Raw genomic sequence first — 24,729 nt, forward strand, 5'->3', positions numbered from 1 at the left:
GAAACAGACCTTTCGGCCCAACAAGTCTACACCGACCCTCCAAAGTGTATCCCACCCAGACCCATTCCCCCTACCCTGGCAGCATATTGAAGGGTTCCATTAGATTGATCCTAACACCTAAAATCAGATCTTCAAGAGATTATTGGCTCACTCAAATCAAGTTACTACATATTGTATTTCTCTGCACCTATCCTTGAAGAAGGTTCCCAAGTATGTCGGAGTCATGGATCCTTCTTGGGAAGAATTTACTAGTTGGATTTTAATGGATTGACAGAAGGCTACCAGCTACCCCATGGGAGCCTGGAGGGCCACTTGCATTTATTTAAGTATGTTCAATAGCCATGAGGCTCCAAGCAGCAAAATAAAAATAATCTAGAATAACTAGATAACTGCAGCAGACAAAGTTACAGGATGGAACAATATTCAGGAGTGAGGGTGGTAGAAAGACAGGATGTTCAAACAATCTATTTAAATTAAAAATATGATAATCCATAATGTATAAAAGTTGCATCTGTTTATTTTAGTTTCCATTTACATATGCACACTTGTCAGTACCAATCTACTTTGATTTGAACAGATTTTCCCAACTGAATTGCTCAGCACCCTGTGATACATCCGTGCTTTTTGGAATTTCAGGAAACATTGATTGCATCTTTTCTCGGAATTCTGTCAGCTGCAGAAAAGATGGGAAGAAAACTATCATTCTGAATGAAATTCACAATTATACAATATGTCAATACAAATAAAATGTAACTTTTACTTGTTTAAACTAATTTGTAGTCAGGGGTAATGGAAATAGGGATGGAAATGAATTCCTTTTGCTCCTATTTGTGGAAAGATAACCTTTACATTTTAGATAGCTGATTATCATTCCTTTGAAATTAAAAGCAATTATGTTTCAGAATGGCTATCAATCTTCTTCCATTATCCCTGGTTAGTTATTAAGAAATGGAGATAATTTACAGACGTCTAACATTTGTGATATTATTTCATGATGAAACTTACAGACTTTTACAAACTGATAATGTTTCTGTTCCCACACAACTCCAATACAATTATGAAAAATATGGATGCAGATCAATTGAACGTAATTAAATCTGATCTGCTCCACTGTGAAAAAATGTTAACAATGATCAGATGTGCAAATAAAATTACCTTTTTAGATTAGATGATAGATTCCCTACAGTATGGAAATAGGCCCTTTGGCCCAACAAGTCTACATTGACCCTCCGAAGAGGAACCCACCCAGACGCATTCCCCTACCCTATATTAACCCCTGACTAAGGCTCCTAACACTATGGGCAATTTAGCATGCCCAATTCATCTGGCCTGAACATCTTTGGATTGTGGGAGGAAACCAGAGCATCTGGAGGAAACCCACAGATGCAGGGAGAATGTGCAAACTCCACACAGTTGCCCTAGGTGGGAATTGAACCTAGGTCCCTGGCACTGAGAGGTAGCAATACTAACTACTGCACCACCATGCCATCCCTCGTTTATTTTTAACATGAATATTTCTCTATTAAAAAAGGGGCAACAAGTTGCAGCTCTTTTACAGTTTAATTTCTTTGCAAAATACCAAAAGTTAAAAGGTTACAGTTAAGCTGGTCTTATATTATTCTTATTAACCTGGTAAGCGTGTACTCTCCAAAGTCATTGAATAACAGCGAGGTACAAATATTCCTCAATGATTATTTTTTTCTTTCCTTAACCTAACTGTCATGTGTTAGCCATAGTGGTCAGTCTGAAAATAAGTTAAACTTAGCAAAAATCTTAAACATTTGGAAAGATTAGATTTGGAGTCTTGCACTTCACATAGACATTACCTAGTCCTTCATAGATGGGATGGGAGCAAATTACTGTGCCCAGATTAACGGATATCCTAGAAATTAAACAGATGGCTTTTCTATACTGAAAATATTCCTTACTCAATAAATATTTCATGATTCCTTGTTTCAAATTGTGGCTCACAGTTCAGTGATTCAGTGGTGGCCAATGGAAGGCTGTTGTCACAATACTCTGCAATATGATGGGGCAAGTGTAGAGTACTGTGCACATAAAAGACATACGTCATTAAACATGCATCTTGTTGACATAACTGAATGCTACATTGGAGATTAAACCTCAAATCTTCTGCTCAACACTCCTCCCATGGCTTCCTTGCAAATATTATGCTCACATACAGCTGCCAATTGATAAAACATGCAAATGGTTGCAATCACCCATGCACCAGCTTACTCACTCTAGGAACATTTGTTCATAAACTTACTTGCTGCACCCTTATGGAATAACGTTCTGAGCAAGTTCTACCAGCAGATAGTGCTTGGATCAAGGAATGAGTTACAAGAAGTTACTAATGAACTCCATCTGTTGAATGGCAGGCTTTGGTTCAGGGGCAAGTCAAGCTCCTACATAGTCAACCTCACTGTTTGTTCCTCAGTGTATGTCCTCCATGCACTTGTGGAGTGATACTATTAATGTTTCACATTGTAGAAGTGACACTCCCAGCAGACTATCACTTTAAACTGAGCAAATGAATAAAGTATATATTCCCAGTGCTACACTAAGAACTGGTGCATAAACAGATGTGTCCCTTTCCATGATGCCAGCCCTCCATTCCTGAAGGGCTTATGCCCGAAACGTCGATTCTCCTGCTCCTTGGATGCTGCCTGACCTGCTGCGCTTTTCCAGCAACACATTTTTAAGCTCTCATCTCCAGCATCTGCAGTCCTCACTTTCTCCTCCCTGATGGCAGTCAGCCATATCTGAACTGGGTTGACACTATGCATCAGTGTATGTGCAAATGACATGATGATATTAGTGTAGGAAGTCACCTCCCATTCATGTGCATAACAATCAATATGCAGTGACATGGGCAGTGATATTCCTTCACGGATATTTGAAATATCCACGAATGCCAAAGCAGCAAAGCACAGGATATGATTTCTCCAGCTGTCATATCAACACTAGCCAAAAGTGGTCAGCTTTATGTTTGATCAATGTTCCCTTGACACTGCATGACTGTGCTTGCTGGGAGATTCTGCATATGCTCATCGTGTGCCAAACACATCAGCTTCTGCTTGCGGAAGCCGTTGTCACATACAAACCTTGGAGGTTCAAATATCAAAAGAAAAAATTGGGAGTAAGGTTACAGTTGATGAAATACTTCTGATGCCGGAGACACTTAGATGTTTCTGCCTGCCCTGTGACTATGAGCAGTGCCAACTTTGTGTCACATTGCGATGCTGCATTTTGTATGCATGAACACATATCAGTGATTTTAATGTTAAACACAGCCAAGAACATCTAAACTAAAGTATTATTACAGCGACAATGTTTTGGAATATGCCATTACAATTTTTTTCAGTAGTCTTGTAATTCCACTAATTTATAGTGCTGAAATCCAAATCCTCCCTCACCCTCCATCATCAGGAGAATCCTCCTATATCTAGTCTTTTAACGTTTTATTATATGTTTACAAAATCCCTTCATTCTTCTGAACTCCAGTGAATATAACCCCACCAATTCAATTTCCTCATGTGTCAGCCCTGCCATCCCAGGAGTCTGTGTGGTAAATCTTTGTTGCAGTCACTGTATAACAAGAATATCCTTCTCATAAGGAGACCAGAAATGTACAAAATAGTCCAGATGTGTTTTCACCCAAGCCCAGTAGCATTGTAGGAAGATAACTTCGCACCTGTACTCAAATCCTCTCGCTATGAAGGCCAACATTCCATTTATACTCTTTACCGGCTGCTGCACAGATATGCTGCTATCAGGTCTTGTTGCACATTGCCTTCTCTTAATTTACAGCTAGATAATTATCTGCCTATTTGCCCATTCACTCAGGTTGTCCAAATCCCACAGAAGCATTCATGCATCCTCCTCAAAGCTTATCCTCCCATCTAGCTTGGACTCATCGCCAACTTGAGATATTAAATTAAGTTTCCTCATTCAAATCATTAATATGTAGGATCCTGACAATGATCCTGTGGTACCCCACTAATCACTTCCTGCCATTTGCAAAAAGACCCATTTCTTCCTTCTGGTTTCCTGTCAGTGAACTAGTTTTCTATCTATCTCATGACACTAATCCCAGTCCTTTACTTTTACATAGTAATCTCTAATGTGGGACTTTATTGAAAGCCTTCGGAAAGTCCATATCAATTATATCCTAGCCCTCCCCCCTCTTCAACTCTGCTAGTTACAGTCTCAAAGGCTTGTCAAACATGACTTGCCTTTCATAAATCCATGCTGACTTTGTCTGATCTTGCCACTGCTTTCCAAGTGCTCTGCTATTAATCTTTGATAAGCGACTGGAGGATTGTTCTCACCGTCAACATCAGGCTGACTGGTCTACAAATGGTTTTCTCTCTACCTCCCTTTTTTAATAGGGAGGTTATATTAGTTACTCTCTAATCTGTAGGAACCATAGCAGAGTCTATAAAATTTTGGAAGAAGGCCAAAGCACCTACTATTTTTGGCCATTTCCTTAAATACTCAGATGACCATTATCAGACATTGGGAATTTATCAGCCTTTAATGCCATCAATTTTCCCAATATCACTTCCTACTAATACTGATTTCTTTCATTTCCTCCTTCTCAACTGAACCCAATGATCCCTAACATTTCTGTTATGTTGTTTGTGTCCTACTTTGTGACCATAGAACCAGAGCATGTATTTAGTTAGTAAGTAATTTCTTTGTTCCCCATTATAAAATTTCAATTGCTGACTGTAGGACCTAAATTTGTCTTCAATCTTTTTTCTCTTCACATACCTAAAAAAAACTGAGTCAGTTTTTATGCCCCCAGAAACCTACTCTCCATATTTTCCCTTAAGTCAATCACGGTCTGTCTTTCTTTGCTGAATTCTAAGTTAATCCCTCTCCACAGGTCTATTTTTTTTCTGGCCAATTTGTACACCTCTTCCTTGGTTATTTACCTTGTAACTCATGGTTTTGCTATCTTTCCCATTTTACTTGGGTGTTACACAGGAACGAACAGATGTTCAAGTCTTCCATGCGCTCTTTGAATGTTTGCCATGGCCTTTCCACCATCATTCCTTGTTCCCTGATCCATCAATATCAAACTATGATATTAATCAAAGGCTTGAACAGATTTGGGGCACTGACTTGACACAGTCAGACCAAAGTTGCTAAGAGTTGATGAGTGAGCCAAAAGAGCCCATGTGAAGTACTGATAGCTTTAAAGTTAAATTTTGGACTTCCTTGTAGGACAACTGGATGGGGAATCTTTCTCCCTTTTCTTCATAAGGGAGCCTTGTGTTCTTCTACTCCATTATGCTGATCATCTTCACAGCAAGCCCACCTCACCACATTCTTGGTGTCTGCTCCCATCTGCTGAGCAAATACTGGGCATGCTAGGTCTCTGGGAAAATGTTCACTTTTAGTTATGCCTTCCTGTTCCTTATTCATACTTCCAGACAAAGGAATCTGAGGAGAAGATGTCAATCATCCACAGTTATGAAGTGAAAATTTGATAACATCAGTGATCTTTCCTGTTACAAATTGCAATTATGGACAACAATATAAATCTTCACTGTTTTTGACTTTGGACATTAAAAGAAATAAAACTTACACTGTGTACTCCTAAAGCCTTCCATATTGTAAGACTAAGCAAACCAGCCCCACACCAAGCATAAAGAGAACCCCAGCCTAGGGCTCTCAAGGCCAGTAATGTCCCACTTTCAGGAACAGCAATAGTTGCATTAATTCCCTAAAAAAGAAGGGAAGAACATAAAATAAAGACTTGCATTCAAATAATGTAACACATGATCAAAGCATCTTTAGTCATTTAAGTACTTTTACATTGTAATCACTATCAAAGGAAGAATTTTAACCTGCACCTGTGTGTTGCTGGGAGTTGCTAAGTTATTTTCATATTGCAGCAGCCTAATACCCTAAACTTTTTCAAAGCTAGCACCACCTTTAATAATGGTTACTTTAAAATCTGGAAGATGACATCTGAGGAACCCCACTGATAAATACCAGGCATGCTGATCGTATAATAAATAGATGCATTATTGTACAAGCCATTGGCAAGCTCAAAAAGCTTTTCAGATGCCCAAACAGGTCTGAAGGTAAAAACAATGCTCAAAGTAATTGTGGTGAGTTTTGCTCTGCACAATGAAATCACAGCAGCCAAGTCTATTGTTTTTGGAGGAAAAATTAAAATTAGCATTCTACACCCCATGAGGATTCCAATGGAAAATGAGAGGAGAAGGATAAAGTTGGTGTCACTATTTCAAGATGTCTTCATATATTCCTGGTTAGGATTGTTGCCACACAGTTTAATAAGTTGATAGGAGACTCAGATTCAAACCACAATTTATTTTTGTGTATATGCAAGGAGAGCCAGTCTTATCACTGAAGTGTAAAACAAACCCTGGGTGCAGACATCTCTTAGCTTGACGTAAATATTTCAAAATTATATATAGCAATTCCTATGACTAGTTTTATTAGGTGCTTTCATAATTTTTCCAATGTTTATACAGGTATTGTCTATACCAAGGCCAGCATTATTTTGTTGATAATGACTCACAAACATGTGCATCTGCAGTTATGATTTGTTTTCCTACTTATTGACCGTATGATTAAAAATGTGACCCTTAACTGACTAAAATTGGTACAGTTCCATCAGGATTCCAGGGATGCCCCAATAATTCTAAAAAAGGTTCAGTTAGTCACCTACTAGTAGCTATTAAATCCCCTCAACGACAGTGACAGATTAAAAAAAGGCAACCATTCACACATTATCCAGGCATCAGTTAGTCTTAGTCAGTTCATGTCTTCATATTCATCTTCAGACAACGGAAAACCGGAGCTGACATTCGGCAGGTAAGAATGTTGTACATGGGAATGTGTTAAAAACTTCATGAATAAGTAAATAAAAATTAAATTTCAAGGATATGTAAACAGGTATTTCTGGAAATGTGGATGAGCTCTTTCAAATGCTCCAATTGTCACATCAGTTATTCATTTCTGACCAGACAAAACATTTTGGTTTCAAGACTTGAGCTGATATTTCTTAGAATATTGCTCAATTTTATAATACTTTTTTTTTTACTTTTCCAGTCCTTTTTCAGATTTCAGTACTGCTGTTGACATCCAACATTAGTGCTCCCAAGGAAGTCCAGTTCCAACATGCTTCAAATTGCTACAGTGCCACACACTGGACTCTTTTCTTTGACATTTCCACAATGTATGTTTGCTCACACTGGAATGAAAATGCAGTTGTTTCCCACTCTCTTGCGTGTATTGATTACACATGGGTGACAGTGACCCGCATGGGTTTGACGGGTTGATGGTGCAGCAATCATAAGAATGGCAAGGAAACTTGGACATGTTATGAACAGAGCACAGCAACAGACTTTAGCCCACAATGTCTGTGCCCATAGTAATGTAAAGATGTCTTTTTGTCACAGCTATGACATTCTCCTTAAAATCAATGATACAGCATTCCCCACCCTTTATACATCTCTATCTTGTCAGAAACTCCTAAACCCAGGAATTTGGAATTGCCAGTCCTACCCTTCACTCAACCAAGTTTCTGTAATGGCTACCAAATTGTAGATCCACATACTAATCCAGACTCTAAGCTCATTTGCCTTACCTGTTATACTCCTGGCATTAAAGTAATTACATTTCATCAGTCCTGCCATGTTCATTCACCCCTGCTTGTTCTTCCTATTACATGACTCAGCATCTACAATCTACAAATCACTCCACATGCAAACATACTGCTCCGTTTCCCACCAACCACCACACTAGTTCAACCCCTCCAGTAGGTGCAAGCCCTGGAAGAGATCCCAATAATCCATCCAGAGCACTCTCTCCTATACTCGCTCTTTAACCACACATTCATTTGTTATTATTACCTTGCTATGTTAGGCCTCACCAACGTGTGGCACAGGGAGTAATTCTGACATTACAACTTTAGACAGCCTGCTTTTCACATTCAACGTAACTCCCTAAATTTCCTTTGCAGGACCTCATCTCCCTTTCTACTATATTGAGTGTACCAATGTGGACCGTGACTTCTGGCTGCTCACCCTCACCTTCGGAATATCCTGTGCCCACTAAGTGATATTTTACCCTGCCATCAGGGAGACAACATACCATCCAGGAATCTCGCTTGTGGCCACAGAAACTCCTACCTGCACCGCTGATTTATAGAGTGGCCTTTTGCCACCATTCATCTACCCTTTGATCCTGCTGTATGACACAGCCAATTGTGGTGACACTTATCTGGCTTCCTGTTGCTTTCCACCCAAGAGGCCACCCTACCTCAATAACATGCAAAACAGTATCTGTTTGAGAAGGAAATAGCCACATGGAACTCCTGCACTGCTTGCCCACACTGACTGGTCTTCCTGGTGGTCACTCGAGGCTTTTCCATCTGATAGCACTAAATGGGAGGTGGGGTGGGAGAAATAGTTAACCTCTTCAATCAAATATACGTTTATTGATTAGGCCAATAAAGTCAGTAAAGCCATGATATGGTCTCTCGAACCCGAGGACAGTGCAATAAGCATACCAAGGGCTTCAGAAGGGCAGATAAAGCAAGTGGCATAACATTTTTAGTACTAACGGCCAGTTCTTCTATAGATCTGTATCAACAAGCTAGACTTGGATATACAGTACACAACACTGAATTTTAAAGACAAAGTTTGATTTCAAGAGGCTATTAATAGGCTGGTAGTATGGCTGGACATGTGGCAGATGAAACTTAACTGCACAGAAGTGTAAAATGATACATTTTGGGAGGAAGAATGAGGAGAGATAAAAATAAAATAAAGTTTAAAATGTCAGAGATGAGGGAGTTCAGGTTTGAGAATAATTTGGAGAAGCCAATTCTGTTCTCCCTAGAGAAAAGGTTGAGACACAACTTTCTGGAAGTTGTCAAAATCATAGTGGTCCAGTCAGACTACATAGGGAGAAAATGTTCCCAACAGAAGGTTGAGAAACAGTGAGACTATTTTAAGCTGAATTGCAGAAAAAAAAACTCACACAGACAACATTATGAGAAATGTTTTAAAATACTGAATGGTTAGGATCTGAAATGCACTACTCAAGCTTGCACTGGAGGTAAAATTCAATCAATCAATCAATCATTGCTTTCAAAAAGTATTGAATAAATATCCGAATAGGTAAAAACATTGCTCTTGGGGAAAGACAGGGGAGCAGGACGAACTAAATGTCCCTTGCAGACAGCCAATAGGGAAATGACAGGTTGAATAATTTCCTTGTATGCTGTTACCATTCAATGATTCTATGACTGAGGTGGGCAGTAGATAATGAGAGGCGAGAGGGTGCAACAAGAGGAGATGCTCAAAAAGGAGAACGTTTCAGAAGAGGAACAGACTACAGCATAATTTGGCGAGAGGAACCACACTGCCAAAGTTCAAAGACACAAAGTAAGGTGTCAACAACCCTTCACTAGTTTTCTGTTAAGGCCTGGATGACGATTCAAACATCCACAAGAAGCTTAAGGGTAGCAAGGGTCTTGTTGGTATATCTTAAAAAAAAATCAGTCTTGGGATGAAAGCATCATTATAAAAAGGGTACAGAAAAAGTTTTTCAGGATGTTGCCAGGACTGGAGAGTTTTAAAGGAGATTGAATAACCTGGGACTTTTCCTCCTGAAGTGTCTGAGGCTGAGGGATGACCTTAGAGGTTTATAAAATCATGAGGAGCATTGTGAAGGTGAATAGCCAAGGTCTTTTTTCAAGGGCAGGGGAGTCCAAAACTAGAAGGCATATGTTTAAGGAGAGAGGGAAAAAATTTAGAAGGGACCTGAGGAGCAATTTTTTTCAGTGTGGGTAGTGTGTGTATAAAATGAGACGAGGAGACGTAGAGGCAGGTACAATTACAACATTTAAAAGACATTCAGACAGCTACATGACTATGGAAGGTTTAGATGGATATTGGCCAAATGTAGGGCAGATGGGACTAGTTCAGTTTAGAATACCTGGCTGGCATGGAAGAGTTGGATTAAAGGGTTTATTTCCATACTACATGATTATGATTCTGTAATTGTTCACTCCTAATTGCCTTTGAGCAAGCATTGGTTAGCCATCTCCTTCAACAACTGTAGCATGTGTGATGTAGGTATACTCAATGTTTTGAAGCTTCTTGTGTCATGGCTTGATACAATGACGTGGTCTGTTAGACCATTTCAGAAGGACATTAAGATTGCTGTGGTCTGGAGTCAAATATAAACCTGACTAAGTAAAGAAAGTTCCTTTTCTTTTTAAAGAAGATCAGTAAACAAAATGAGTTTTCATAAAAATTTGGTAGTTTCAATGACCACTTTTTAAAATCAGATTTATTGATTAACTATTACTGTGGGATTTGAACTCATCACTCCAGAGCATTAGTCCAAGATTTCTAAGGGCCTTCTGCATTCTTAATATGCCACAATAACAGAATGCTACATCCAGGAACTTCATACAGAAAGAGAAAATAATGAAGTTGGAAACATGGATAGATGAGGGACAGGAATGGTTGTTGGAGGTTCCTGGTTACAGATGTTTCAGTAAGATTAGGGAGGGTGGTAAAAAAGGAGGGGGGTGGCATTGCTAATTAGAAATGGTATAACGGCTGCAGAAAGGAAGTTGGCTAGCAGAAAGAATTCAGGAGGTTGGTGTTTGATGGGGAATCTTCATCCTGGAGTTCAACTACTAGTGGTGTATCACAAGGATTTATTTTGGGGTCACTACTGTTCGTCATTTTTATAAATGACCTGGAAGGGGGCATAAAAGAATGAGTTAGTAAATTTGCAGATGGCATTAAAGTTGGGGGAGTTGCGAACAGTGGGGAAGGATGTTGCAGATTACAGGGAGACATAGATATGCTGCAGAGCTGGGCTGAGAGGTGGTAATTAGAATACAGAGTACTGGGCTAATAGGAAGACTCTTGTCAGAGTTGATGAGCAGAGAGATCGGTGTCCATGTTCATATATCCCTGAAAGCTCACACTCAGGTTGATAAAGGTTGTTAAGAATGGATAGTGTGTTAGTTTTTATTGATAGAGGAATGGAGTTTTGGAGTAATGAGATCGTGTTGCAGCTGTACAAAACTCTGGTGCAGCCACATTTGGAGTACTGCATACAGTTCTGATTGCTGAATTATAGGAAGGATGTGGAAGCATTGGAAAGTGTGCAAAGGAGATTTACCAGGATGTTGCCTGGTATGGAGGGAAGGTTTTATGAGGAAAGGCTGAGGGATTGGAGGCTTTTTTTGTTAGAGAGAAGAAAGTTAAGAGGTGACTTAATAGAGACATACATGATGATCAGAGGAGTAGATGGGATGGAAAGGGAGAGCCTTTTTTCTCAAATGGTGATGGCTAGCACGAGGGGACATAGTTCTAAATTGAGGGGTGATAGATACAGGACATATGTTAGAGGTAGGTTCTTTACTCAGTCATAAGGACATAGAATGCCCTGCTTGCAACAGTGGTAGACTTGCCAACTTTAAGGGCATTTAAATGGTCATTAGATAAACATATGGATGACAATGGAATACTGTAGGTTACATAGGTTTCAGATTGACCTGTGAAACCCACACAACATCAATGGCTGAAAGGCCTGTCGCATGCTTTAATATTCTATGATCTATGATAATATCCTCAGTTACACAAAGGCTCATCTCTTTGCCTGCTATATTACACTATAAAAACACAAATTACATAAAAGAAATATCCTGTAGCATTTCAAAAACAATTTATTTTCAAAGGTAAAACTGGCAATTCTTTATGAAAATATTTTTACTTCGTATAAAATATTAAAAGAAAGTACTATAGGCCTCTGCTTTCTAAAATGCAATCCACCAATGTATGGTGGTATCAAATTGGGATTAAAAAAAAAGAGAAAAATACAAAAGCAAGTAAAATTAAGATCCAATTTGGATAGCAATCTGGATCTAAGTCCATTTAAAAAAATGCTAAATTCTACTATAAATATTAGCTCAGTCCTAAAACTTGACTGTCAAAGTTATGTTACAAACTGGTTGAGGACCAGTAAGCTTTTCTTTAACAGTGCACAAAGTTAGAGATTCAGGGACTTACTAAGAAAGTAAAATTGCCATATTGTATTTTGAACAAACAACAATAAATGTTACAATATTAGGACAGTAATACAATTTTGCAAGACATGTACCACGCAGAATTAATCTGCATAAATATGGGAAATAGGCATGATTGAACAATGCAAAGTGCACCATTAGCCAAATCTGATCAAGACAGATTCCACACAGCAATTGCCCCAGATATAGTGACATGGTAGGTCATCGAATCTCATTCTTCCTCAGAAGAGTGGGGGAGGGAAGTTGAAAGAGGTTGATTGGTGCAGGTGTCCCAGAGATGTTCTCTGGATAGTCAAAGGCTTTTTCCCAGGGTGGAAAGGTCAACTACAGGAGGACACAGGTTCAATGTGAGAGGGAAAGTTTAGGGGAGATGTGTGGGGAAAACGTTGCACGCAATGGGTGATGGGTGCCTGGAATATGCTGCCAGAGGTGGTGGTGGAAGCAGGTACATTAGCAATGTTTAAGGTGCATCTCGATAAGCTAATGAATGGAAGTCAAACAGAGGGATAGATATTGCAGATGGGCACTATGTAGTGGGTCTATGAAAGGATTAGAAATCGGCACAGGCTTGGTGGGTTGAAGGGCCTGTTCCTGTGCAGTATTGAATTGTATTCGATTGTATGCTGAAAAAGGGATCGCAGTTCTGAACTTTTGCTGATCTGCTGTGTCATGGATTGCCTCAGCGACTGCCCCTGATCTGGTCGAACAACCCTTTGTATGTCTACTTTAATCAGACTGCAGCACCCTTAGAAGCAAAACCACAATTTTTCCAGTGATAACTAGCTTTACTGGCAAAGTATGTTACAATCTGCAAAGTGGAAATTATTTAATACATTAGCTTACCTTATTGAACCATCCAGGACTTTTCTTTTTTGCTATGGCAAGAGTTGTACCAAACCCTGCTAGCATCCCAGCTGTGGCTACAGACCCAAGGAACAGACCACCTAGCAAAATTCCATAAAACATTTAAGATAAAATTATGTTATACTTTTTTCAAACAATAATAGGTGGACTAATGCGAAGGATGGTTGAGTAACTGAACTATAAAGCCCAGAAATTAAATGTATTCTCTAATAGATAGAGTGGATAGCCAGGTAGACATTGCCGCTATGGGAAAAAGGACATAATTTGAAGGTAATTGGAGGAAAGTTTAGGGGAGATGTCAGAGGTTGGTTCTTTACTCAGATAAAGTGGTGGGTGCGTAGAATGCACTGCCAGCAGTGGTAGTAGAGTCAAATACATTAAGCAACTCTTGTATAGGTACATGGAAGTTGGTAAAATAAAAGGGCATGTAGGTTAGTCTAATCTTAGAGTAGGATAGAAGGCTGGCACAATATCAAGGTCTGAAGGGCCTGTACTGTTCTATGTATACTGTGATACAAATTTTTTTCAGGTATGGTAAATTTCATTGCAGCTTTGATGCATATACTATCTATACCATGCAATACATTTAAAAAGACTCAAGCTGGCAAATGCACTAGTTCTATGTCACCTGGATACAGACACAAGGAATATGCCAAGGTAATCTGGGACAGATCACTGGCCTCTGTTTTCCCTAGGCCCTCTTAGCCAGCTTTGCTTCTAGTTTCTGTTCAGAGTGAAGGGATGGTCCTTTAGAACACAGAGTCCAGCAGGAATTTCTTCAGCCAGAGGATGAAGAATCTGTGGAATTGTTTTGCCAAAGGCGGCTTTGAAGGCAAAATCATTGAGTGTATCAAGACAAGAATTAGATATGTTTTTGGTTAGTAAGGGGATCAAACATTACAGGGAAAAGGCAGGGAAATGGGGCTGACAAATATTCATATCACGATCGAATGGCAGAGGAGACTAAGTGGGCCTAATGGCCTAATTCTGCTCCTACAACTTATAGTCTTATGAACATTGATACTTATAACTGGGGGATTGTCAATTGACAGCTGAAAATGTGTTGCTGGTTAAAGCGCTGCAAGTCAGGCAGCATCCAAGGAACAGGAAATTCAACGTTTCAGGCATAAGCCCTTCATCAGGAATGAGGAAAGTGTGTCCAGCAGGCTAAGATAAAAGGTAAGGAGGAGGGACTTGGGGGAGGGGCGATGGAGATGTGATAGGTAGAAGGAGGTCAAGGTGAGGGTGATAGGCCGGAGTGGGGTGGGGGCAGAGAGGTCAGGAAGTTCTGAATTTCCCCTCCCCCCACCTTGTCTCAGTCGAATCCCTCGAACTCAGCACTGCCTTCCTAACCTGCAGTCTTCTTCCTGACCTCTCCGCCCCCACCCCATCACCCTCACCTTGACCTCCTTCTACCTATCACATCTCCTTCGCCTCTCCCCCAAGTCCCTCCTCCCTACCTTTTATCTTAGCCTGCTGGACACACTTTCCTCATTCCTGATGAAGGACTTATGCCCGAAACGTCAAATTTCCTGTTCCTTGGATTCTGCCTGACCTGCTGCGCTTTAACCAGCAACACATTTTAGCTCTGATCTCCAGCATCTGCAGACCTCACTTTTTACTCATTGTCAATTGACAGCCATGATGTCTGGAGGCGGATTATTTGGAAGGATGTCAGAAAAACGCGAACAGAAACTAAAGGCTGAGCTGACTAAGAAGAGGGCCCAAAGAAAACAGACCAACGAATTATGGAGCTGCTCAGTCCACTGTATTGTTCTGCAGTAGTGAGTGCCATGCGGCAGTGGGATTCTTGACTCAAACAGATTTGACCACTACATTGCTGACCATTATTTTATGAGATAGAAGGCTAGCATTGTATCTTGACCAAGATAAAACATTGATACCATGAACAAATTTGTGGTCAGAAAGACTTTATAATAAACTATGTAGCAAGTAACATGCAGTGGAAAATCTGTAAAATTGTGTACCAAACCTCTACAACTGACCTGGTGGTTAAAAACACAGCAATAATTCTTAGACAACTTTAGTAAAGTATAAGCAGCCCCTAGCAATCAAAGATTTTTTTGCTTATTGTTTGTGATTTACACAGCAAATTGTTGGAAATCATTTGACAAATTCCACAAACACTATTCTGGTCATTGTTTTCAAATGAGGCTTGCCAGAGACGATGGATGATGAGTCACAGACTTAACAGTAAACCTACATCACATGGACTGCACAAACCATAAAATCCCTATACAGTGTGGAAACAGGACATTTGGCCCAACAAGTCCATACCGACCCCCTGAAAAGTATCCCATCCAGATCCATTACCTTACCCTATTACTCTACATTTCCCACGACTAATGCACCTAACCTACACATCCCTAAATACTATAGGCAATTTAGCATGGCCAAGTCACCTAACCTGCACATCTTTAGACTGTGGGAGGAAACCGGAGCACCTGGAGGAAACCTATGCAGACACGGGAGAACATGCAAACTCCATAAGTTCAAGAAGGTGCCTCACCACCACCTAATCAGGGCAGCCCAGTCAATGTTGCACTCATTGTGAGAATTTATTTTTTTAAATTCCAGGCAGTTTACAGAGTTCCTGGCCAGCTACTGAACTCAATACCATCTGTCATAAAGTTACAATCTAAAATCAAACTGTGGCAAGAAATAATTCAACAAGATAATCAAGGACACATTATTGGGAATGAGAAGGCTGAATGGTCATTTCAGCCACCTCCAAACAGACCCCACCACCAAGGATATATTTCCCTCCCCTCCCCTATCAACGTTCCAAAAAGACCACTCCCTCCACGACTCCCTCATCAGGTCCACACCCCCCAACAACCCAACTTCCACTCCCAGCACCTTCCCCTGCAACCGCAAGAAATGCAAAACTTGCGCCCACGCCGTCCCCCTCACCTCCCTCCAAGGCCCCAAGGGATCCTTCCATATCCATCACAAATTCACCTGCACCTCCACACACCATTTACTGCATCCCCTGTACCCGATGTGGCCTCCTATACATTGGGGAGACAGTCTGCCTACTTGCGTTTCAGAGAATACCTCTGGGACACCTGCACCAACCAACCCAACCACCCCATGGCTGAACAGTTTAACTCCCCCTCCCACTCCCACTCCGCCAAGGACATGCAGGTACTTAGCCTCCTCCATCGCCAGACCATGGCAACACGATGCCTGGAGGAAGAGTGCCTCATCTTTCGCTTAGGAACCCTCCAACCACAAGGGATGAATGCAGATTTCTCCACCTTCATTTCCCCTCCCCCCACCTTTTCTCAGTCCTAACTCTGACTCAGCACCGCCTTGACCTGCAATCTTCTTCCTGACCTCTCCACCCCCAACCCCTCTCTGGCCTATCACCCTCACCTTAACCTCCTTCCACCTATCGCATTCCCAGCGCCCCTTCCCCAAGTCCCTCCTCCCTACCTTTTAGGTTAGCCTGCTTGGCACACCTTCCTCATTCCTGAAGAAGGGCTTATGCCTGAAACGTCGATTCTCCTGCTCCTTGGATGCTGCCTGACCTACTGCGCTTTTCCAGCAACACATTTTTCAGCTCTGAATGGATCAAGTGTCAGTAGGGAAACCATTTGGACGATTTTGATCATTTATTAAGGTTTAGGTTGGCATAGAGAAGGAAAAATGTCAAGAGGAAAAATAATTAATTTGGGGAAAGCCAACTTCAGTGGATAAGAATTGGGCTGGATCAGACTAAATTGCAATGAAAGGTTGGCAGGCAAAAACAGTAACTGAACAATTGGCTGCATTTAAACTACAATACAGATAGTTTGAGCACAGTCAAGGTTCATTCGCTACAAAGAGAAAGTGTAGGGTAAACACATCAAAATAAATATAAAAAAGTTCGGAGGAAGTGAAAAAGCAAATAAGAGGAGCAAATATAAAGAATGAAAGAAATAGCAGCTAATACTTAAAGGGAATCCAAACATCTTCAGAGACATACAAATTACAAAGAATGGTAAAAGGAAAATTGTGGCTGACTGGGGTCTAAAAAGACTTGCCCACAAAGGGAAGAGGTATATTTTTCTAAATCAGCCAATTCAGGGATATTATTGCACATCTCTGGAGCAGGAGAGATTTGTATAATATAGGCATTAAATGAATATTTTGCACCTGCCTTTACCAAGCAAGCAGCTTGCGTTAGTCCTGGTGAAAAAGATAATGCAAGACGTTTAAAGGCTTAAAATTGAGGAGGAAGAGGTATTGGATTGAATGTGTATAATCAATGTTGATAAAGGCAGTAGAACCAAATCAGATGTATCAAAATGATATTGAGGGAAGAGAGAGTAGAAATCAGAGGCACTGACCAAACTTTTTCAGCCTTCTTTAGACTCATGATGTGCCAGAAGGCTGCAGAATGGCAAACATTACAACCTTTCTAAACAAGAATGTAAAGATAAGCTTAACATTTACAGGCTCATTAATTTAAGAGTGATGATAAGAAATTCTAGAAACAATAATTTTGTTCAAATTAATAATCATTTAGGTAAATACAGTTTAGCTCAGGAAAACCAACACAGGCTATTAAGGACAATTTGTGTTTGACTAAAACTTTTTTTTGGGATGAGTTTACAGTGAGGGTTGATGAAAACAATGCTGTTGATGTGGTGTACACAGACTTCTTGAAGGCATTTGATAAATGCACAATAGACTTGAGAGTAAAGTTAAAAGTCCAAAAATAAAATGGACAGTGGCAATACAGATACAAAACATTGAGCAACAGAAAAGGAGAGGCTAATGATTAATAATGTTTTTTCAGATTGTAAGATGATTTGTAGTGTAGTCCCACAGGTGTCTGCTTAGGATCCTTACTCTTCCTGATATATTAATAATCTAAAATTTTTATACAGGACACAACTTCAAATTCTGAAGATTAAAACAAACTTTTAACCAAGAGGAGAAAAATGTAGAACATCAAAAGGTTGACAGAATTAGCAGACACAGTACAGATGAAATTTAAGGCAGAGAAGCATGAAGTGATTCTTTTTGGTAGGAAGAGGAGGAGATAATATTAAATAAACGCTATAATTCTAAAGTGGGTGCAGGAATAAAGGGACTTCACTGTACATATGCATAAATCTTTGAAGTTGTAAGGAAAGTTTGACTGATAAATAATAATAAATATAATACTCAGCAATCCATGCTTTATTAATAGGGGAAATGAACACAAAAGCAAGGAAGCAATAATACAGTTAAATAGAAATGGTTTGGCTTCAACTACCAGTTCCAAATTTTGGGAAAGATGTGAAAACATTACAGAGTCCAGAAATGATTCAGGAAATAGTTCCATGAATGAAAGACTTCTATTATAAAGGCAAATTAGGAAAGTTGGGACTATTTTCCTTGGAAAAGGTCAAGAGGAAATTTGTTAAAGGAAATAAACTATTCCCTCAGTGGAAGAATGAAAAACCCAGGGAAGCAGTTTAGGATTGAGAAACCTTTTGATGGATTATTAAATCTGATTATTATCGGAAAGGAAAAAAAAGTGCACTGCTATGGGAGAAAGTGGGAGTTGACAGCCAGGGTTGACTGAATGGCTTTCTTGCTATGCTGAGAGCCCTAGTATATGTCGGGAAAGGACAGTATCTGGACATCTTTGGTATCCTACTTCGCACAATCGTCCCATAAACACACCGGTCATAACTTTTGACTGTTGCTGACCATTTTTAAAAGTCACCATTATCCAACAACAATGACAGAGCAGAGGGAATCGCAAAGTGACAAGATAAAGCAAAAGTCTACTCCGATAAGTGAGCATATGCGAAAATAAAACCACAATTTGAAGTTTGAGACGGTGTTTACTCAAACAGCCAAAACATAGCCGTAAGCGTGCGAGATCTCTAGAAGGTATAACTATAAGGCCCAAAGCAATTCGTGCGACTGCTAAGGATGATCACTTGTCTGTTGGACACACAGCCTATAATTGTTTTGCAATCAAACTGGATACTTCGAAGACAGGGATTTTTGATTCATTTTATTTTACTGTGACTGATAGTGCTGATCATCTAGTTTCACCCACAACCACAAGATCAGCGACTTTATATTTCACATGATTGTGACAATGCTTTCTAAAATGTCTGCTACCTCATGCTGACGGTGGGTTTCAGTTTCTGTAGCCGCGCACACAATCGAACACCGAATAATAAGAGTGAAAGGGAAACGGTTAGTACAGGAATACCGGTGGAGAGCAGATCTTAATCAGACCTGGGTGGAGATCAAGAAAATAAAACTATAATTGGAAATGTAAGTCCTGGTTCAACAACAGCCGGCTATTCCCGCACTAAACGTATTCAAAACCACCAATGTTCAAGAGAAGAGAGATTGAAGATTTTATTTGGTACTCTGATATTTAACTTTTTAAGAAGTTGATAACACGTTACAACATAGCATTAAAACAATAGACACCATTTTAAAAAAAAGCTTAATATACTGGAAGAACTTAGTAGAGATACCTTTAATCATCTGCACTTTGCTTTCAACAGTAGATTCGCGTACGTGGGCCTTTGAAAACGGCTCCCTCATAACGCTAACACATTTCGTCTCTTTCAGACTGACTGTACTTTTATCAGTTGCCATCTCGATTACCGAAAACCAGAATAAATTACTTGCCCGTTCTCTTTAATATAAAAACCTCGAATGCAATCTCACATTTCTAATTTACATTCGTTAACAATAATAGGTCACCACCTCGTTTCTTGTAGTTGTCATACATTTATTATCAAAATTCTTCACTTTGCAATTCTATCGACAGCGATTCGTTGATGATTAACAAGTGTACAGACCGAACAAACTATCGTTAACGACGCCATCAACGTCCTTTTAGTGAGCCCACATCGAGGCACTCAGGTTAAAAACACAGGAGACTCATCACCAGCTCAATGATTCATGGCAATAGTAGTCTTTCCGCTCAATTGCGATTCATGACTCCTGGTAAACACCATCATATATGGACTACAATTCCCAGAATACACCGGCGCGGTGTACAGTGGGTATGTGACTGTCTTGCTGGGCCGAGTTTTTAGGGCCCGGTTTTTCTCTGCTCGCCTGGCGACTGAAAGTCAGGTGGAGGCAGTGATCGTCTGTTTTCTTGTTTTCCCCCACCCCCCTCTCCTCCATGCGAGTATCAATAGAGTTTTCCATCCAGTATACTTGTTCGAATAAATCACAGTGAAGGCTCTGGCTGGAGAGGTTTTTTCGTTTGTGTCAAGTTAAAACAGAATACTGTCCTCGGGGCAGGATCTCTGGTGAAGAGGAAGGAGTTCGTACTGTGTGTGTCTGTCCAGGATGCGATTGTGATCCACCCCACTCCCTTCTCGCTCTCCAGGAGCCATTTTTCGTGCTGAAAATCTACACTGGGGATGCAGTAACTAACTGGACGCCAACGCTGTCTGAGGGTGATTTTTTTTACATCAATTAGCGTCCTAATTGCGGGCACGTTTAAGTTTTAAGGCGGCAGCAACGCCGATGGGTGAGCAGAACTGTGAAGCAATTCTTCACTTAGCACGTACATGGACACTGGATTGTGAGACGTCTGTGCTAAAGCAACCCAAGTATTTATAAACATCTCTGAAAGTGGTTCAATGCCTAGGGACTCCGATTTATGAAGGCTTCCTCGATCTTCGTTTAAATTTAAAAAAATGTTAGGAGTGAACCCGAGTATGTAGAAACCGCGTATTGGTAAATATTCAATCGATTTCATCGTGGGACTTCAAATATTATTTCGTTACAGAGCAGTGATTAAGAAAATTAGAGCGATTTTTAGTGGGACCTACATCTAGTGCGTCCGGTATTGGCAGGCTATTCAATTCTGTTTATCTGTCATTTGGAAATTTTAGAGGAAAAAAAAGCAAGGCTGTTTTTATTTGTTTTAATGAATCCTTTGAAGAGTCGAAATGTAATTGGAATAACAAGAAAATAAATACAAACATGTAATATTGCTGTACATTTAAGAATATGCGAGTCGACGCCGAAGGCAAGGGAATCCACGGATGGGATATCATCGTGTTCCCAAGGTCCACTGATTTTAAATAGTTGTCTGTCTTTTGGGATTGAGATATACAATTCAAGCATTGATGCCGCCCCCAATGAAACAGTGCGAATACAGTCAGATTACGACGCAGAGCTCGTCTCCCATGGAGTCCCCCAAAAAGAAGAAAATTCCGCGGAAGAAATGGGAAGTTTTCCCAGGAAGAAATAAATTTCATTGCGATGGCAGGATCATGATGGCCAGGCAAACTGGGGTCTTCTATTTGACACTTGTCTTAATTGTGGTCACCAGTGGACTTTTCTTTGTATTCGAGTAAGTAATATTGATTCATAGACAGTTTATTTATTTTAAAATGTTTGAAATTCAAGTTTCCAGACGTAGTACATATTTCTGATTTACTTTAATATATTTTCAATCCAATAAAATGGTATAGGCAGGCTGTGAAATATATTTGTTGTAATTACACACTGTGTATTCTATACAGTGACAAGTGTAAATTGTGTTCCAGTCTGCTCATGAACGAACGATCCCAACCCAGTTCGATTTACTAATGGCAGAAAGTTTATTTTTAAAAAGTATTTCCTGTCAACTCTGTGATGGGATCAAAAAAAGTGTAGTTTCCCAAGGACTTTTTAAAATTTGGATCAAAAGATGGTGAGGATATGTTACTGTTCTTAATGCAGCTAGTATTGTTACTTCAGGCAAGGGGATAGAAAGAAAGTTTAAAGGTGTAAAATCCAAAATGTGCAGTTCTTGTTGTGTTGTTCTGCTGTTAGCTTAACATGTGAATATAAACAAAACAATATGACTGTATTGAACGTGTAAAGTTGCTCTATTTGCATAATAGATGCTGGCCATGCTCAGTTTTTTTTTGTGTATGTTCCCATCTAAGTACCCTTTTTAATGGTTCTGAATTAATTAGTACAAAGCAACCTCTCTGGCTCAGTAAATTATTACTATAGGTCTGGACACTCGATCCTTCTTGACTCTTTAGTTGTTGGAAATTCTAAAATTATCAATTTCGAATTAAAGGTTGCATTTTCTTTTTGGGAATTTCTTTCTATAATTAATTTGACATTGAATTTACCATTCTCTCTTTTACACTTCTTTCTTAGTTCTTCCATCTTTAATTTCATAATCCTTGAAACAAATTAGTTAAAGACATGCTCTGTTGCTTGTTTTGTTCAGTCAGGCCCAGATTGCATTTGTTCTGTTTCCAGTTTATGGTTTCAGTAATTTGTGATGCAAAAAACATACAATTGGGGAAAAATGTGTTGGAACTTAGTAGGTGTCAGAGTCAATTAAGTCTTCACTCAAGTTTTGAAATGATTTAAAGCAGATGAGCTGGAGATAATTATATTTATTTTAGTATATGTAGTGTCTGAGCAGTAGTATCAAAACTTCTTCTGTGTAGAAAAGTGATTTCCACATGATTGCCTCCACTGCAGGTGCCATTTGTGTTAGAGTAAATATAAATATAAGAACATGCCATATCTGCTTACAGGATCTTTTTCATATACTTTTGCTCCATAGCATCGTCTGTGGAAACTGAATCTGTCGTACCAATATAATATGATTTGAGCTGCCGAATTGCAAGAGATGTCAGGTGTCGATCTTTCAGACCAAGTTAATGTAGTATGATTTTAGTTTTTTTTTGTTTTCTGATCCTTACCAATATGTTGATATTTGGATGATCATTTCAGGCCAAAGCAGAAAACAATGGTGGCGTGGGACCCTGCAGTCTTGTTTAGGATTCAAGGCGCAATCACTTCTTCTGCTGCCTCGATTTTTCAGAATGTTCTAAGTAAAGTCGCACTCAAGAGGCTAGTGTGCTAAAGCAAAGCACATTGGATTGGGAGTAATAAATATTTTTTAATCAACCTGTTTAGAGATGTTATTACAAACTTCTGGGGCAGATAGCACTTTAACTCTAGCCTTGCTGTCCAGAGTAGGTGCACTACCACTATGCCACAAAAGAGTATGGGTATTATAATGGCATGGATTGATTGAGAGTTGGTTAGAAGCCAGGAAACACAGTAGGAATAAATTAGTACTCTTCAAGTTTGAAGTGGGTTGCCACAAGGATCAGTGTTTGACTCCTATCTATTCATTATATATAGGATATCAACAATTTGGATGAGTGATTCAAGTATAATATTTCCAGGCTTGTTGATGAAGTGTAACTAGGTGGATTTGTGAATGATGTGGAAGGTTTAGAGACTACAGTGATTTTAGGCAATGAATGGCAACTGGATGACATTTGCAATATAATGCTGATAAATGTGAAGTCATTCACCTTGGTTGGAAAAGATGGGATGGCAACTTTTAAATGGTGGTGAATTGAGAAGTATTGATGCACGAAGAAACCTGGGTGTCTTGGTACAATGGTTACTGAAGCCGTTAACAAGGAAAATGGTATGTGGCCTACAGTGAAGAAGGATATTAACTCCAGTAATGTAGAATCTGTATGGGTAGAGCTTAGAAACACAAAGGGGCAGAAAATGATGATGGTGTTGTATCTGCACCCCAAACTGTAGTATTGTTGAGAAGGCTTTAAACAGTAAATTAGCGACACAAGTAAGCAAGGTACAGCTTGATTACGGGTATCTTTGATTTTGCATATAGACAGGGCAGGTCAAATAGTAACAATATTATGGAGGAGGAATTCTGGAGTGTACAATTCTGGATTAGTACATTGAGGAACCACCTGGAGTAGGCCATATTCAACTGGATATTGCACATTAGCTGTGCAAGGCCCCTTGAGGAAGAGTGACCATAATGTGATGGATTTCTTCATTAAGATGGAGAGTGACATAATTGATTGAGACGGGATTGGGATAAGATTAGAGTAGTGCTGGCAAAGCGCAGCAGGTCAGGCAGCATCTGAGGAGCAGGAAAATTGACGTTTTGTCCAGAAGCGTGGATTTTAGCGTGGATTTTCCTGCTCCTCAGATGCTGCCTGACCTGCTGTACTTTTACAGCACTACATTAATCTTGACTCTAATCTCCAGCATCTGCAGTACCCACTTTCGCCTATAGGATTGGGATAGTATACTGACATTAGTAAGGAGAAAGTGAGGTCTGCAGATGCTGGAGATCAGAGCTGAAAATGTGTTGCTGGAAACACGCAGCAGGTCAGGCAGCATCCAAGGAACAGGAGATTCGATGTTTCGGGTATAAGCCCGAAGATTCCTGAATTTTCCATTAACACATTTTCAGCTCTGACATTGGTAAGGAACTGGCTTGCAGATAAACAACAGAGTGGGAATAAATTAGTCACTGAGTGGCTGCCAATGACCAATGGGATACCATTGGGATCAATTCTTGGATCGAGCTATTCTTAACAGATTTTGAGGGAATGAAATGTAATATCTCCTGGGTGAGTGAGAGAGTGAGTTGTGAAGAAGATGCTGAGCTGCTTAAGTTTGATTTTAGGCAGGTTGAGTACGTGGGCAAATGCATGACATATGAAGTGTCATGTGGATAAATGTGCAGCCCTCTGCGTTGGTTGGCAAAAACAGGAACATAGAACAGTACAGCACAGTTCAGGCCCTTTGGCCCACGATGTTGTGTCGGCCTTTTGTTCTACTCTTAAGGTCAGACTAACCTACATATCCTTCCTTACATGTACCTATCCATGACTTGTTTAAATGCCCGGAATGCATCTGACTGTACTACCACTGTTGGCAGTGCATTCTACACATGCACCACTCTCAAGGCAGATTAT

General features: G+C 39.9%; 2 protein-coding genes across 5 annotated transcripts in view; one reads left to right on the forward strand and one right to left on the reverse strand.

The window, feature by feature from the left end:
* Positions 1–492: 492 nt before the first annotated feature.
* On the reverse strand, positions 493–19,921 carry tmem242 (transmembrane protein 242). 3 transcript variants are annotated; one of them, XM_060831591.1, is made up of 5 exons: positions 19,703–19,921; positions 12,947–13,047; positions 5,600–5,737; positions 4,944–5,454; positions 493–673 (listed from the first exon to the last, which is right to left on the reverse strand). In XM_060831591.1, the coding sequence occupies exons 1-4, from the start codon at positions 19,725–19,727 to the stop codon at positions 5,269–5,271; spliced, it is 450 nt and encodes a 149-aa protein (XP_060687574.1). In that variant the 5' UTR covers positions 19,728–19,921; the 3' UTR covers positions 493–673; positions 4,944–5,268. The 3 variants fall into 3 exon arrangements, with proteins under 3 accessions (XP_060687574.1, XP_060687572.1, XP_060687573.1); XM_060831589.1 differs by having other exon boundaries at positions 19,468–19,905; XM_060831590.1 differs by lacking the exon at positions 4,944–5,454 and having other exon boundaries at positions 19,468–19,874.
* Positions 19,922–20,006: 85 nt separating this feature from the next.
* The window catches only part of zdhhc14 (zinc finger DHHC-type palmitoyltransferase 14), a 193,790-nt gene continuing 189,067 nt past the window's right edge, over positions 20,007–24,729 (forward strand). For both annotated transcript variants that reach the window (XM_060831587.1, XM_060831588.1), the window contains exon 1: positions 20,007–21,314. In XM_060831587.1, coding sequence (XP_060687570.1) covers positions 21,088–21,314 — 227 coding nt within the window. In that variant the 5' untranslated portion in view covers positions 20,007–21,087. The remainder of the gene's footprint in view (positions 21,315–24,729) is intronic.

Source organism: Hemiscyllium ocellatum, chromosome 10 (assembly GCF_020745735.1).
Source record: "Hemiscyllium ocellatum isolate sHemOce1 chromosome 10, sHemOce1.pat.X.cur, whole genome shotgun sequence".
NCBI lineage: Eukaryota > Metazoa > Chordata > Chondrichthyes > Orectolobiformes > Hemiscylliidae > Hemiscyllium > Hemiscyllium ocellatum.

Coding starts and splice junctions, on each gene's coding strand:
- tmem242 (XM_060831589.1), bottom strand. CDS start 19,591: ATGGCAACTGATAAAAGTACAGTCAGTCTGAAAGAGACGAAATGTGTT. Junction 13,048..19,467: donor CAAAGTGCAGATGATTAAAG/GTATCTCTACTA, acceptor GAATTTTGCTAG/GTGGTCTGTTCCTTGGGTCT. Junction 5,738..12,946: donor GTCCTGGATGGTTCAATAAG/GTAAGCTAATGT, acceptor CTTCTTTTTTAG/GGAATTAATGCAACTATTGC.